This window comes from Hemicordylus capensis, chromosome 3, assembly GCF_027244095.1.
Source record: "Hemicordylus capensis ecotype Gifberg chromosome 3, rHemCap1.1.pri, whole genome shotgun sequence".
NCBI lineage: Eukaryota > Metazoa > Chordata > Lepidosauria > Squamata > Cordylidae > Hemicordylus > Hemicordylus capensis.
The window spans coordinates 113785894-113801020 of NC_069659.1; the positions used below are offsets into that span (position 1 = coordinate 113785894).

Consider the following 15127-nt stretch of genomic DNA (forward strand, 5'->3'; position numbering starts at 1 on the left):
GCTTAGTTCCTTCTCAACCACCATCGTGAACAGTTCTCTTGGTTTTTTATCCTCTGATTCCTGAAATTCCTGAAATTTACAGCTTGTTCATCTAGTTTTTTCTGACCTTGGACTGTTTTCTGGTCATTTTTTGCCTAACACTTTGGATTTGTTGCTAATGGACTTTTAAAAGACTTTTAAACAGTGTTCCTCTTGCCGCGGAACCCTCCCCTCTTCCAGCAAGCACAAACTCTGCTTGCTGTGCCTTGGGGAAGACCATAACAGCCGTTCTTGTAAAATTTGCCTGCCTATCTATCTATCTATCTATCTATTTATTTATTTACATTTAATACCACCCAAAACTTATGTCTCTGGGCGGTTTACAACAAAATGAAATAAATGACAACAGAAAAAGTTAAAACTTTACAACAATTTAGAATTTTAAAAGAATATTTTAAAACAAGTTTTAAACTATTAAAACAGTATATTTAATTCAAAGCCTGGGTGAACAGATGTGTGTGTAGTGATCAGCCTCCCCTCACTCTAAAGAGTTGACTGGAAGTGAACCCTTGTCTGGCGGACAGGCTGATGAACTCCAGGGTTCAGCCAAACAGCACACCAGGTGGTTGGACCTAGAAAGCTGTTGACAGGAAGAAGGTAGTTATTTGTTAGAAGAGAAGCTAGGCTGGAGGTGCACAGGAGGACATGTGGCCATGAAGGTTGGCTGCAGGAGAATAACTGTAAAGCCTGGGAAGATAGGATTACAGGAGTCTTGAAGTTCCATCAGGAGTTTGGTGAGTTCAAGGAAAAGGGGAAGTTTAGTCTAGGAGAAAGTTTGTTTAGTCAAAGTTTGCATTAGGGGTGTTATATTTCTTTGCTATGTGTGCTTTTGCATATTCCTGATACTTTTCTATTATTGTTTACCTGTAACGTAATTAAAATAAGGAACACTAGCCTACACCCATCCTACCTAGGGCATTGCAAAAGATTCTATAAACATTTACATGTGCATTAAGGCAACCTATTTTTGTAACCCTACTAAGTATTCTTAACTGTACCTACAAGCGGAGAAAGCCTTAGAGGGAAGCAGTCTGTAGTAACTGAATAAAACTCTTTTAAAAGTTATTTTCTTTTTACAGTCCTCTCCAAGTGGCAACTGCAGATGGACCTCTTCTGATGATCTCAGTGGGCGGTGGGGTTCATTATGAAGAAGACATTCTCTTAAATACCTAGGGCCCAAACTGTTTAGGGTTTTATAGGTTATAACCAGTACCTTGTGTTTTGCCCAGAAACTGATCGGCAGCCAGTGTAGCTCTTTCAGTATGGGAGTAATATGTTATCTCTGAAATGACCCAGAAACCAACCTGGCTGTCTCATTCTGGACCAACTGTAGTTTCTGGACTACATACAAAGGCAGCCCATGTAGAGCACATTGCAGTAATCCAGTCTGGAAGTTACCAGCATATGTACTACTGTTCTGAGGTCGTTTCAAGAAAAAGATGGCGCTGGCATATCACCTGAAGTTTGATAGACCAGGGAGAGGCTTGGATCCAGAAGCACCCCCCAGACTGCCTACCTGTTACTTTTGGGGAAGTGTGACCCCATCCAGAGCAGGCAGATCAAACTCATCTCCCGAGTTTAGACCCCGCACAATTTACCTCCATCTTATCTGGATTCAGTCTCCGTTTGTTATCCTTTCCCAAACAAACATGGAAATTACATTTCTGGGCAGCCATATATGAACAAGCTCTGCACCCCTTAACTCCAATGTCATGCTCCCCGCTATCACCAGCACCCTTGATATCTATGATATTGAAGTTGTTCTCGACTTAGGAGTTTCCCTGTCTGCTTCTGCAATAGGGGTGAGTCCGAACCGGTCCGGCGGCCATTCTAAAGTATGGCCGAACTGCCGGACCGGTTCGGCCCTTGCTGGTCCGGGTCCGGGTGGGGGGTATTGCTTTAAGGGCGGGAGGGCTTGCTTACCCCTCCCGCCTCTTTGCCCCCTCCAGCACCCATATTTAACAGACTAACGGGGCACTGGAAACCAGCCGCCCCCCCCCCCCCCGCCGCGGGCAGATTTATCCACCAAAACTACCAATACCCCTGCCGCCGCCGCCAGTCCTCCCTCCCTCCCTCCCAGCTGCCTGCCCGCCCACCCGAGGACTCACTTGATGCTTTAGAAAAAACGAGAGGAGCTACCGGACGGAGCTCCTCTCGCTACAAAGGCCTGCTGCATACTGAAGGCGCTTTGCGCACGCACGCACCACAAAGGACGCCGATCGCCGGAGGCCCGGGGGCGGCGGCGGCGGGGGGAGGCCCGGGGGCGGCGGCGGCGGGGGCACCTGGTTTCCAGCGCCCCGTTAGTCTGTTAAATACGGGCGCTGGAGGGGGCAAAGAGGCGGGAGGGGTAAGCAAGCCCTCCCCGCCCTTAAAGAAAGGCCCCCCTTCGGTGCCGGTCCGGGCTGCTCCGGACCGTGCACATCCCTATTCTGCAACTACTTCTAAGAAGCCACAGGATGTTTCTAAAGAAAGCCATAGACATAATAAAAACCACAAACATCAGGAAGAGACTCTTTCTCTCAATCAAAATATTGGAAGCTTTCTTCAATCATAACATCGGAAGCTTTTGACCGGGACATTGATGCCATTAGCTCTGGAGGGCTCACTTCAGCCTACCTCACCCAGCACCACCATCAGTGCCAGCACAACCTTCAGCCTGAACATTGACTACAGCATCGACCCACCCACCTTCTTCAATGCATCCTCTTTGACCCTCACTGGCGTCAACATTGGACAGTTTTCAAACACTGTCTCTGTCCGTTGTTCAGACTGTCGGATCCCATTCATCTTTCTTATCACTGAAGGTGATCAAAGTGGCTTGAACAGCTGCGGACTCAACTTCAATCTCTAGGACTGCGCTGCCATCCCTGTCTGCCACAACCCAGGTTTTGATGTCGACCACACTACTGATCTCGACTTGGAGTGCACCTTCTATTCTCACACCCGCTCTTTCAGGCTTTTTCTCGACACCTTTTGACATGGATCACATTTTGCGTCAACGTTGTCATTGTTGAAGGACTTTCTCTCTTCCATGACAATGCCTTCTGGCTTTGTTCAAAAGATTTTTCCTCCATGGCCTAGATATTGATACTGCCTCGGGTGCATTGTAGATTCCCAAGACACCATCTGAATCTCCAATGCAAGCAACCCCTCATTGCTCTCCATCACACCTTCCTGTCCAACCTTGGAAGGAAAGGATTCTCTTCCTCCCTACTCCCTTACTGGAGCTCCCCTGAGGCCCTGGACCCAGGCCATATCAGGAGTATGGGGAGATGACCTATTCATGTCTTCCGCATCTCTGCTTTATGATTATGCAGAATTCTGCCTTTGGAAACGTAAGCAACTCAAATCTGCCAACCTTTCTCAAGTTGCATTGTTGTCTGCTCTCCCAGACTCTGCTTTCAAAAGTCCACTGGATCCTCTCCCGTGCCACAACCCCCTGTCACACACTCTCCTGTGCTGCAGCCCTCCAACCCAATTCCTCTGGCTTCTCCTGCTAAAGAAACATTTTCCTCCTTAAGCATTATGGCAATACCTACTACTCCAGAAAAACAGTTGTCCAATGATGTGACTACACTTCTTCCTCTCACTCAGACACTGAATCCACACTCACAGAAAACCCATCTGATCCCTCCCCAGATGCCAACATGCTAACTAATCTTTCCAACTCTCCAATTGAGGAAATAAAGTCTATCAGATTTGGGTGGCTGAGATGGCTAGGCTAGGAACTCAAATCTCCAATGCCAGTTGTTAAAGACCTCCACTACAACCTCACAAACTGCAGTTTTTCCCGTGTTGCTGGTATTGATCAACTCAGCAAAATCTGCATGGGATGCACCATTTAGTGCCACATCTACCTCCAAGAGGCTCAAAATTTTTTATAGATTCCAGGAAAATGACTGCGAGTTGTTATTTAAGCACCCCTACCAAACTTGCTAGTCATGGATTGTGTTATGGGTACCAAGTCTGGTCAGAAGCACTCTGTTCCCACTGACAAAGAGAGCAGAAACTTGACTCCATTGACTGGAAAATTTATTTTTCTTCGTCCCTTTCAATGAATATAGCTGATTATATGGCCTGTATGACCAAGTTCCATTACTCAGTCTGGGTGGAGTTCAAAGACAACCTAAAGGACACTCCTGAAATGACACAAACAAGATTCAAGGATCTACTATCTAAATCAGCAGACATCACACATCAAACTCTAAGTACCACAAAATAACTGCTGGAAAGTGAATCCTGCACCTTGGCTAGTGCCATCTCTTTAAGATGACAAGCCTGGCTCCGTCCTCTCTACAATCTAACATGACACACAAAAATTGAAGATCTCCCCTTTGACGGGGTAGATGTCTTTCGCTCTCAAACTGACAAAACTATGGAGTGCATGAAAAAATCCACGTTTACAGCCAGGACCTTGACATCCTCCTCCATTCCTCAAGCTGACACTCAAAGATTTAGGAAGTTTGACAAACTCAGGTACCAGTACAACTGCTCTGACAGGAGAGATACCAGAAAATATTTCCAATACTCTCAGAAACACTCTTCAAAAAGGTAGTCAACAAAAGACCAACATCCAGGAACAATCCAAACAACATCTTTGACTCTCACTTCCCCATGCCCGTTGGAACTTCCACACCCATCAGACTTTGCACACTTCCTTTCCACTTAGTGTCTTATCACATCCAATGCCTTGGTGCTAAGTATCATGTGCACTGGCTATGCCATAGAATTCCGTACAACTCCCCCTTTCCTAGGAATAAAACACACACCTACCTTACTAATGGAAGTTCAAGAACTATTGTCAAAAGGAGCAATAGTACTGGTTGCACAAAAGCATCAATGGGCAGATTCTACTCCAGCTACTTCCAAGTACTCAAAAGGGATGGTGGTCTTCGACCAATCCTAGATCTACATTCCCTTAACAGCTTCATCCACACGAAAAATATTTCGGATGCTCACCTTCAACAATTTCTCCCTCTCCTAGTTGAGGAACAGTGGCTTGTCACACTAGATCTAAAAGATGCCTATCTTCCCTTGGGGATTTGACAAGAAATATCTGTGCTTCACCATTGGGGACCAAGTTTACCAGTTTACGGTCCTCCCGTTCGGCCTCTCCACAGCGCTCGTGTCTTCACCAAATGTGTGGGTGCCATTGTTGCCCATCTCCAGATGGAAAGTATCTCAGTCTCCCTGTTCCTTGATGATTGGTTGCTCACTTGTCCAGACAAAGTACTGCTCACCAATTATGCACAAGGTCTCTGGAAGCACCAACAATACTTCCTCCATATAAACTATCTAGAACTCTTGACTGTTCTAGCCCTCAAATCTTTCCTTCGAATTCTGAAGGGCAAGATGGTCCAAATCCTACTCGACAGTGCGACAGCAGTCATATCCATAAACTGCCAAGGTGGCACAGTTCCAAAATCCCTTTGCAACCTGTCCATTTGACTGTGGGACTGTTCCATTCACTATTACATCTACCCATTGGCCTTTCACATAAAAGGCATAGGCAACACATTGGCAAACACTCTCATCAGGGAAACAAACCTATCCTGTCGACATGAATAGGAGATCAATCCCAGTGTTCTTTTTGATCTTTTAGTACACTGAGAAACTCCCCAAGTGGACCTCTTCATGACTCAACAAAACAAAAAGTGTCCCCTTTTGTTCAAAAGTGGCAGTAGGTGAAGGGTTCCTAGGGAATGCCTATCAAATCACCTAGACCACTGTTCCCAATAAGACGTGCACAAATGTCTGCGCTCACAAGTTTTCTGATGACTGCTCAGTTAATTTTAGATCCTGCTCAGTTTGAATCAGGAAGGCCCCATTCTGAATGCATGTGCACACACAGTGCCTTGATACTGCCACCCAGAACAAAACTCATTCCTCACAAAGATGAAAAAAATTAGAGAGACCACTGCCCTAGACTGTCTCTTCCCACCCTTCTCTTTCCTTCTCGTGTTCTGAGCAAAATCCTACAACACAGGACCAGATGCATAATACACCATGATGACCAAGACAGCCCTGATTTCTTCTCCTCCTACAGCTGTCCAAAGGCCTCCTTCTCCACCTCCACCAGCGTCATAAGAACAGCCCTGCTGGATCAGGCCCAAGGCCCATCTAGTCCAGCATCCTGTTTCACACAATGGCCCACCAGATGCCGCTGGAAGCCTACAGGCAGGAGTTGAGGGCATGGCCTCTCTCCTGCTGTTACTCCCCTGTAACTGGTACTCAGAGGCATCCTGCCTTTGGGGCTGGAGGTGGCCTATAGCCCTATGACTAGTAGCCATTGATAGACCTCTTCTCCATGAAGTTATCTAAACTCCCTCTTAAAGACATCCAGGTTGTTGGCTGTCACCACATCTTGTGGCAGAGAATTCCACAAGTTGATTATGCATTGTGTGAAAAAGAACCTCCGTTTGTTGGTCCTAAATTTCCTGGCAATCAATTTCATGGGATGACCCCTGGTTCTAGTGTTATGTGAGAGAAGAATTTCTCTCTATCCACTTTCTCCACACCATACATGATTTTATAGACCTTACTAGGAGAGCTCGCTAAGCACCCACATTGTGAAGGATACCAGGTCACAATTAAAATAAAAAGGTTGCTCACTTGTAACTTTTGCTCTTTTGATGATTCACTGTCATTCATAACACCTACGCAGGTCCGCTCTTCGGATGTACCTACTGCACTTACCTTGATTATTTTGTGAAGCCCATTCTACACTGCAGCCATTCAGGAACTGAGCTGGGAAGTTCTCTGCCGCTGAAGATATCAAACATGCTCCAGAGCACTATGAGGAGCTTGAAATCCTGCCTTGGGAACTGTTGCACTGGCCCAGCGCCCACATTGTGAATGATACCGGATCACCAAAAAATAAAATAAAATAAAATAAAAAGTTACAGGTGTGCAAACCTGTTTTTCTCCTCTCTTCCCCTGCCCCTGCAAGGCAAATAACTTGTGGCTATTTCGCATTTGGAAAACACACAGGTAAGAAGGTTAAACCACCACTCACACAGTGCTGCAGCATCAGTTGGAACTGCAGGTCCTGCAACTGCATTAACCACTCTACAAATGGCAGGAGATCTGATTACAGACCTCCTGGTTGACTTATCTAGCTTTGCTTTTAGACATTTAAACCCCATAAAAATAAAGCATGTCTAGAAGAAACGATTGAATACTCTCTTGCATGGAGCATATTAATTGAAGCATTTCTCTTTTGTTTTATTCAGAAAAGAGATTAAACAGTTGCTGTCTGAACTAGATGAAGAAAAGAAGATCCGGCTACGGTTACAGGTATTTTATTTATTTATTTATTTGTTTGTTTGTTTGTTTGTTTGTTTGTTTTATTCGATTTCTATACCGTCCTTCCAAAAATGGTTCAGGGCGGTTTACACAGAGAAATAATACATAAATAAGATGGATCCCTGTTCCCAAAGGGCTCACAATATAAAAAGAAACATGATAGACGCCAGCAACAGTCACAAGTACTGTGCTGGGTGTGGATAGGGCCAGTTACTCTCCCCCTGCTAAATAAAGAGAATCACCACATTAAAAGGTGCCTCTTTGCCAAGTTAGCAGGATATTCTTGATCATGAATATCCGTGATACATCCAGTTTGTCCCTTTGAATCTCCTTTCTAAAAGGCTTTTTTATATATGTTCACCAATCTGTCCAAATTGGATAAGGAAAGTGTTGTATGCACATCTGTATTTGAATTATTTTATCTATTTATTTTATTCATCAAACTTATATACCACCTAAACCTTCATCTCTGGGTGGTTAACATAAAACAATTAAAACACATATAAAAGTTAAAACAAATCAACAGTTTAAAATCAACCATAAAATTAAAACAGACAATTTTAAAAAGCTAAGCAAGTTTGGGAGAAAAGATGGGTTTTCAGGTGTTTTTTAAACATTGTCAGAGATGGGGAGGATCGTATCTCAGCAGGGAGCACATTCCACAATCTCGGGGCAGCGACTGAGAAGGCCCGTCTCTGTGTAGCCACCAAACGTGTTGGCAGTAACTGGAGACGGACCTTCTCCGATGACCTCAATGGGCAGTGGGGTTCATAGTGAAGAAGACACTCTCTTAAATACCCAGGGCCTAAGCCATTTAGGGCTTTATAAGTTATAACTAGCACTTCGTATTTTGTCCGGAAAGCTATTGGCAGCCAATGTAGCTCCATCAGTAAAGGAGTAACATGGTCTCTCTGAGATGACCCAGAGACCAACCTGGTTGCCGCATTCTGAACCAACTGAAGTTTCAGGGCTATGTACAAAGGCAGCCCCACGTAGAGCGTATTACAGAAGTCAAGTCTGGAGGTTACCAACAGGTACCCCTGCTAACTTGGCAAAGAGGCACCTTTTAACGTGGTGATTCTCTTTATCGAGCAGGGGGAGAGTAACTGGCCCTATCTACTCCCAACACAGTACCTCCAGTGACTGTTGCTGGTGTCTATCTTGTGTTTCTTTTCAGCTTGTGAGCCCTTTGAGGACAGGGATCCATCTTATTTATGTATTATTTCTCTGTGTAAACCGCCCTGAGCCATTTATGGAAGGGCGGTATAGAAATCAAATTTAGTAGTAGTAGTAGTAATAGGTGTACCACTTTTTGAGGCCATTGATCTCAAGAAACGGGCACAGCAGGCATATCAGCCGGAGCTGATAAAAAGCATCCCTGGCCACCACCTCAACCTAAGGAACCAGGGAGAGGTGTGAATCCAAAAGTACTCCCAGACTGTGAACCTGTTCTTCTTGGGGAAGTGTGACCCCATCTAGAACAGGTAGATCAAAATAGTGTATAGAGTTCTGACCCCGCGCAATAAGTACCTCCGTCTTATCTGGATTCAGCTTCAGTTTATTCTCCCTCATCCAGCCCATTACTGCTTCCAGGCAGGCATTTAGGGAGGATATGCCAGCTCCTGATGAAGTTGACATGGAGAAGTAGATCTGGGTGTTATCAGCGTACTGGTAACACCCAGCTCCAAATCCCCTAATGATCTCTCCCGGTGGTTTCATGTAATGTTAAAAAGCATTGGAGAAAGTATGGAGCCTTGAGGGACACCATACTTTAGCTCAGATTTCAAAGAGCAACAATCTCCAATCGACACCAAGCATAGAAGGTATTAGGTATTGGACATTCTTAATATTTTCAGAAAACAGCTGCATGGAAATAATTTAATCTGGATCTTTTTTCCTTTTATAGATGGAGGTAAATGATATAAAGAAAGCTCTTCAATCAAAGTGAATACCTGATAGATGGAATGTTTGTATTATTCATTGTGACAGAGACTCAAATTTATGCCCCAGACAAAATAACTTTGTGCCAAATGAGTAAAGATCTGCCTCTACATCCCTTTGTTTGAACAACTAGCACAAGAGTTTTAATAGCACAACACAAATTCCAGTGGGGAAATTTCCACGTGAAGCAGTTGCTCAATTATGGCACTGGTTGTGACTGAAATTGTTCTTTCTGTGCTAAAATCTTCTCTACTTCAACTTCAAAAACAAACTGAAAACTCAGGCAGTTTAGTTCATAGTGGTACTATTTTAATATTTTCCATAAGTAATATGTACTTAAGGTTTATCAGTTTACAGGTTTTATGATTTTGACTTTTTAAATTGTCTTTTGTCACAGATTCTTAAAATGTTTGTACTACATATAGCCAGAAATGAATGTTGATATTTGGGTGAGGGATTGTTTCTCTCCCCACCCCCTTTCCTTCACATAGAGCAGCCTAATTTGTGTTGTTTTGAATACTATTACATATGCAATCTTATGTCCAAAAATTATCTACAAGATGAATCTTTCATTTGTGTACAAATAGTGTATTTAAAAAGGAAATTGAAGAGAAATCTGGTCTTTGCAATGATTTGTGCCTTCTTTTGCCAAACACTGATTGGAGCTGGTTGTAGGCCAGATCTTAGTAATGTAGCTACCACAATGAGGCCTGTCAGTCCGCTAGAGGTCACTCTTTCGATATCCTAGCTGCTTGCTCAGAAGAGACAGATGTTTTTGCTAAGGTGGTTTAAATAGCCACAGCAGGTTGAAGCAGCTGTATTTCAACAGCTGTAGGGGTTTTTTATTCAGTTGAATTCACCTCTGCTTAATTTCATGTGGACTTTTAAACACCTGCTTCATCTCCACTTCTGCACATCTTGGGTGAACAGAATATGCGTAATCTAAGAGTAAACATGAATAAAATATAAAACAATAAGAGAGAGTTGTATTATTTCATGCACAAAATGTTGTGCAATGTTAATTTGGAGCTTTTGATGTCAATTGTCACACTCCATTGTGAGCCTGCTAATGTTGGGAAATGGAATAGTTTTGTTGTTATGGAATTCTAACAGCTGGGTCGTGTTTCCTACAGTTATGGAAAAGCAATGAAGCAATGTTTGCTTTTTCTATTCATAAGTAGTGAGGATTTCAGCTTTTAAATGTAACTGAATGAGTGTGTGTGTGTGAGAGAGAGAGAGCGAGAGAGATTGCGAGAGAGAGCGCATACAACCTGAAATAGCTCATAACAAAAACTGTAGCTGGGTTTAACATTGGGGATGTATACGGAACCGCAGAGCTGCAGTCTGGCACTGGGGTTGGGGTTCCCTTAAGGGTGGAGGGAGGGTGTACTTACCCCTCCCACTGCTTTTCCCCCACCGGCGCGCATATTTTAGAAAGCATTTGGGGTGGCAGGGTACCTCCCCCCCGCTCTTAAAGGACCCCCCCTGGTGGCGCCGAAATGCCCCATTTCCGGACCGGTCCGGAGGCCTGTAGAATGGCCTCCGGACTGGTCCATGCACATCACTATTTCATATTTTAATATAGAATACATTAAACCTCCTAGACAGGCGATGTTGTGGCTGGGGATGATGGGAGTTATAGTTCAACCACAGCTGAAGAGCCAAGGTTTCCTACCCCATCCTAGAACATATTTATGCATATGTGCTAGTGAATCACCCACTTTCTGCTGTGGAGTGTTAACAGTACAACAATGTTTTGCACTACTCCACCATCAGAGCTGTTATATTTACATTAAATATTCTGCAGTGGATCTGCTATCATAACAAGTGTGGCCAGCATTTCTTCACAAACAGAAGTTATTTATTTTACTTCTATTACCAGTGTACTACAGGTGGTAGTATCTATAAAGATTTCTGTGAAGCTAAATCTATAAATAGTTGCATACAAGGCGGTACAGCAAATATTTGAGATTAGAGACACATCAGAACCCTTACGTTATTATAGCCCTATCCACACATTATGTTCAATGCATATACAATCTGCATGCACATACAGTTATTCTCATCTTATACTGAACACATCTTATACAGAGTACACTTCCTGTTTGTATCCTGTATTTCAGGGGACCTGTACCCAGGCTCACTTAAAATGACTGCACATACAGTTAGTTATTCAAACAAAAACAAGTACATGTGTTCAGGTACCTGAAGGCATGTATAACGTAAATGTCTGAATCGGGCTTATATGTATATATCACTAATTAAACATTTGTCACTGTGAGACCTACTAGGATTTTAGAACAGCATGAAGATCTCTATGGTGAAATAACACAAAATTGACTCAATTTTTACAACATCTATGTGTGAAAAAGACAGGTCAGTATTACTCATTTTACAAAAGAAACTCTCTAATTCCCAGTCCTAAGACTTACAAGCACTTAGGACAGTGTGTTGCAACAATTATGTTAATACAGTGTTACTAAGGATAATGATCTGGCATTGCAACAATAGTGCAAGAGCACTACAAATGAATATGCCAGCTTAGTGTTTCGGATTCAGGGCAAGAGGCTAGTGAAAACTTCAGATATGTACTTAGGATGCCAAAGCCTGTTGGTGTGGCCATGGCTGCTCTTCAGTGGCATGTTGTTTTGAATGTGTTACTGGTAATGAATGCTTTTAACATGCACTTGTATATGTAATAGGGATCCCCATACGTTCCAACCTGCAGGCAGCAGTGTGGCAAATGAGTATGCAAAGCCACCATGAGATAGAATGTCTCCCGGCTGTTCTCAGAGGGCTGGTTCATACATTACCATTGCAGCATGGGAACTGCGCCTGTTAGGGGTGTGTCCTTGCACACCCGGGAGGCAGGGGGTGGCTTTGAGGCATGGGGAGGGTGCTCTTACCTCCCCCGCTGGGCTTCCCTCTCTGGCACTGCTTTAAAAAATGCTTGTGCAGGGTCGGCTGTATGTGCTTGTGTGGTGGGTACATGTGCGCACTTCCAGTTTTACGCTGACTGGGGTGGCAAGAGGGTATACAGCAGCCACACACCAGCATTTTTTAAAACAGTGCTGGTGGGGAAAACGTGGCAGGGGAGGTAAGAACACCCTCCCTACGCCTTACAGCCACCCCACCCCTGCGTTCTAACTGGTTCGAATGCAGTGGTTCCAAACCTGTTCAGCGTTCCTTGAATGGAACACCGAACAGGTTCGTGCACATGCCTACCTCCTGTATGGTTGCATCCTATGCTGCTCCATTAACATCTGCCGAAAGAAACTGTATGTTGAGTGAACAGTGTGGTTTCTTACCATGTGAAGGCAGCTCTCATGCTGCAACAATAACATCTTAATTGGGCCTGAATCTGTTCTATTTGTTACTATTTATATACCGCTTTTCAACAAACAAATTCTCAAGAGTTATGGATGGAAGGCTCTGAACCAGTATTTTTTTTGTATTGAACCTTTCTAGTTCTCTCCTAGTTTTCTAGCAATAAAAACTTAGAGCTACTAACTTCAAAAGTGAGAGAAGTCAGCAGTTGGATAGGTAGTGCTTCTAATTATATATAAACAAGCCTTTGAATTACAGGAGAGCATACAAGATGCCTGATTTCACTCACTTAAAAAAACAACTGTGAATTATTACAGTATGAATTCATAGACAGAGTCTTGAAATACAAGACATGGTTCTAAAAATGTTATATTGGTAAAAACTTGAGCAGCATTAATCATCCTGAAATCAGGGCCTCTAATCCGCCCCCCCTCCTGTTATGATGGTAAATTGTCATTTTATAAAACTGTATTGAGGAGTCCAACGTATTGTGATTTGTAAAATAAGATTAAATGAGATTTTGTGGAAATAACTTGTTCAAAGCTTCATTGTTCTTGGAAATATGTTGTTTATCCTCCACTGAATTTACAGATAATAGAAAATATATTACAAAGAAATGACATTTTCAACACATTTGAAAAAGATTACCAGTGATGAATTTACATTTAGAGTTATAACATGGTTATGCTGAAAATATATATATTTGGTCAAAGCAAAACAGACACACTTGGCAGATTCTTGGAATTATGGTGATTAAATTTTGTTCTTGTTTGAGTTGTATTATATTGACTTTAATAGACACAGAAACTTGCTATTTAAAACAAACTTTATTAAGCAACTTTTATTACTTGCATTTATTTCATATTGAAATCAAGGTGCACTATAAAATATATGGCTTTGGTTATCATTAATAACTGTGTTTTTCTTTTATAACTCATGTTTAATACGTATGTTTCCATTACACACACACACACACACACACACACATATATATACACACACACACTGTTTCCTTACATAATTCAGTTAGACTAGCCTAGATCTACAGTCTGTATTTATTTATTTCTTCTATTTAGAAATCTCAGATTAAGACAACACAAAGTATTACATCATCTATATTTTTCAATATATTTAGTGAAATATTTGTCCCTATATTTATTAGGCCTGTGCCAATTCAGATTCAAAAATTTGGCCAAAACTTCTAAAATTAGGTAAAATCCAAATCAGAATCTTTAAAATCAGATTAGTAAAATCAGAATTAATTCTGAAATATAAAAAATATCAGAAATGCTTAGGAATTCCGGAATCTGTAAAATAGTGCCATTTCCCCCAATAGAAGTGAAATCACCAAAAATCACCAGTTGGTCCTAGAGCCTTGAAACTTGCCACACATGGGGAAGGGGCTCAGGGTCACCTGTAGTGCATATGAAGAAAATTGGCCAACCCTCCCCCCCTTTTAATAACTTTTGAATTTTTTTGTTTTTTAAAAAATAGCTAAAAATGGTGAAATGTGGTTTGTTTCAAGGCAGAACTTTACAAAAGCTCCTGAAGCTGAAGACCCTCCTTGGATCATCATTCCACAAATGTGTGGAATAATCTGTCCTTTGCCTTCATCAAAAGGGGTAACCCTTTAGCCCCACTCCCTTTATATTCCAATGGATGGGCATAAAGTTATGAAATCTGGCACACGTGATGTCCAGGACTCTGTGTCATCCCCCCCCCCCCCCCCCGGCAAGCTATAGGTCACTCTTCTGACTTTTGTTTTGGGTTTTTTGTTGTTGTTTTAAAGGCTAAAAATGGTGAAATCTGGCTTGTTTCAAGCTAGAACTTTACAAAAGGTTCTGGATTTGAAGCCCCTCTTTGGATCATCATTTCACCCCCATGTGGAGAAAAAGGACATTCCTTTGATTGTATATTATTATTTTTCTTCCCCATTGCAGGAACAGGCAGACTTTTAAAAAAGTGATTAAAAGGACTTCACAACTTTTAAACCCTTAATGGCTGGAAGGGAAAGTGAGAAATTCTTTCTAACCACAAAAACAGAAACATTCAAATATTTCACTTTCACTTCATTCAGATCTGTACACAGGTACAGTCATTCACATATTGAATGCAGGTACAGAAGCACACTTGTCATCTGTACCATGTATTTGAAGGGCCTGTATCTAGGTTCACTTTTAAAATGGACATAGGTACAGTCCTTCACACAAATACATGTACTTGTGTACAGACATCTGTATACTTGTACCGCATAATTTCTGAATTGGGCCTATGTTTTTTGATAAAGTGGGGGAACTAATTCAGATTGGGAGCAAACTTACCTACAGACAATTTAATAATGAAAGTATCAGTAAACCTGGTCATGGGTCGGATAGGGTGCTCAGGAGGGAGTCACAGGTATCTTGAAAGTACTAATTTTTAGTAGAAAATATTATTATTGTTAGAGAACATTTTATTAGAGAACATAAATTTACAAATCAAAACAATAGTTAATGCTCTCCTATAAAGCTTCTGG

General features: G+C 42.3%; 1 protein-coding gene across 7 annotated transcripts in view; it reads left to right on the top strand.

Annotated features, from left to right (window-relative positions):
- Positions 1–13386, top strand: part of SH3KBP1 (SH3 domain containing kinase binding protein 1) — a 285503-nt gene extending 272117 nt beyond the window's left edge. For all 7 annotated transcript variants that reach the window (XM_053307972.1, XM_053307968.1, XM_053307970.1 and 4 more), the window contains 2 exons: positions 7272–7335; positions 9251–13386. In XM_053307972.1, coding sequence (XP_053163947.1) covers positions 7272–7335; positions 9251–9292 — 106 coding nt within the window. In that variant the 3' untranslated portion in view covers positions 9293–13386. The remainder of the gene's footprint in view (positions 1–7271; positions 7336–9250) is intronic.
- Positions 13387–15127: the final 1741 nt, after the last annotated feature.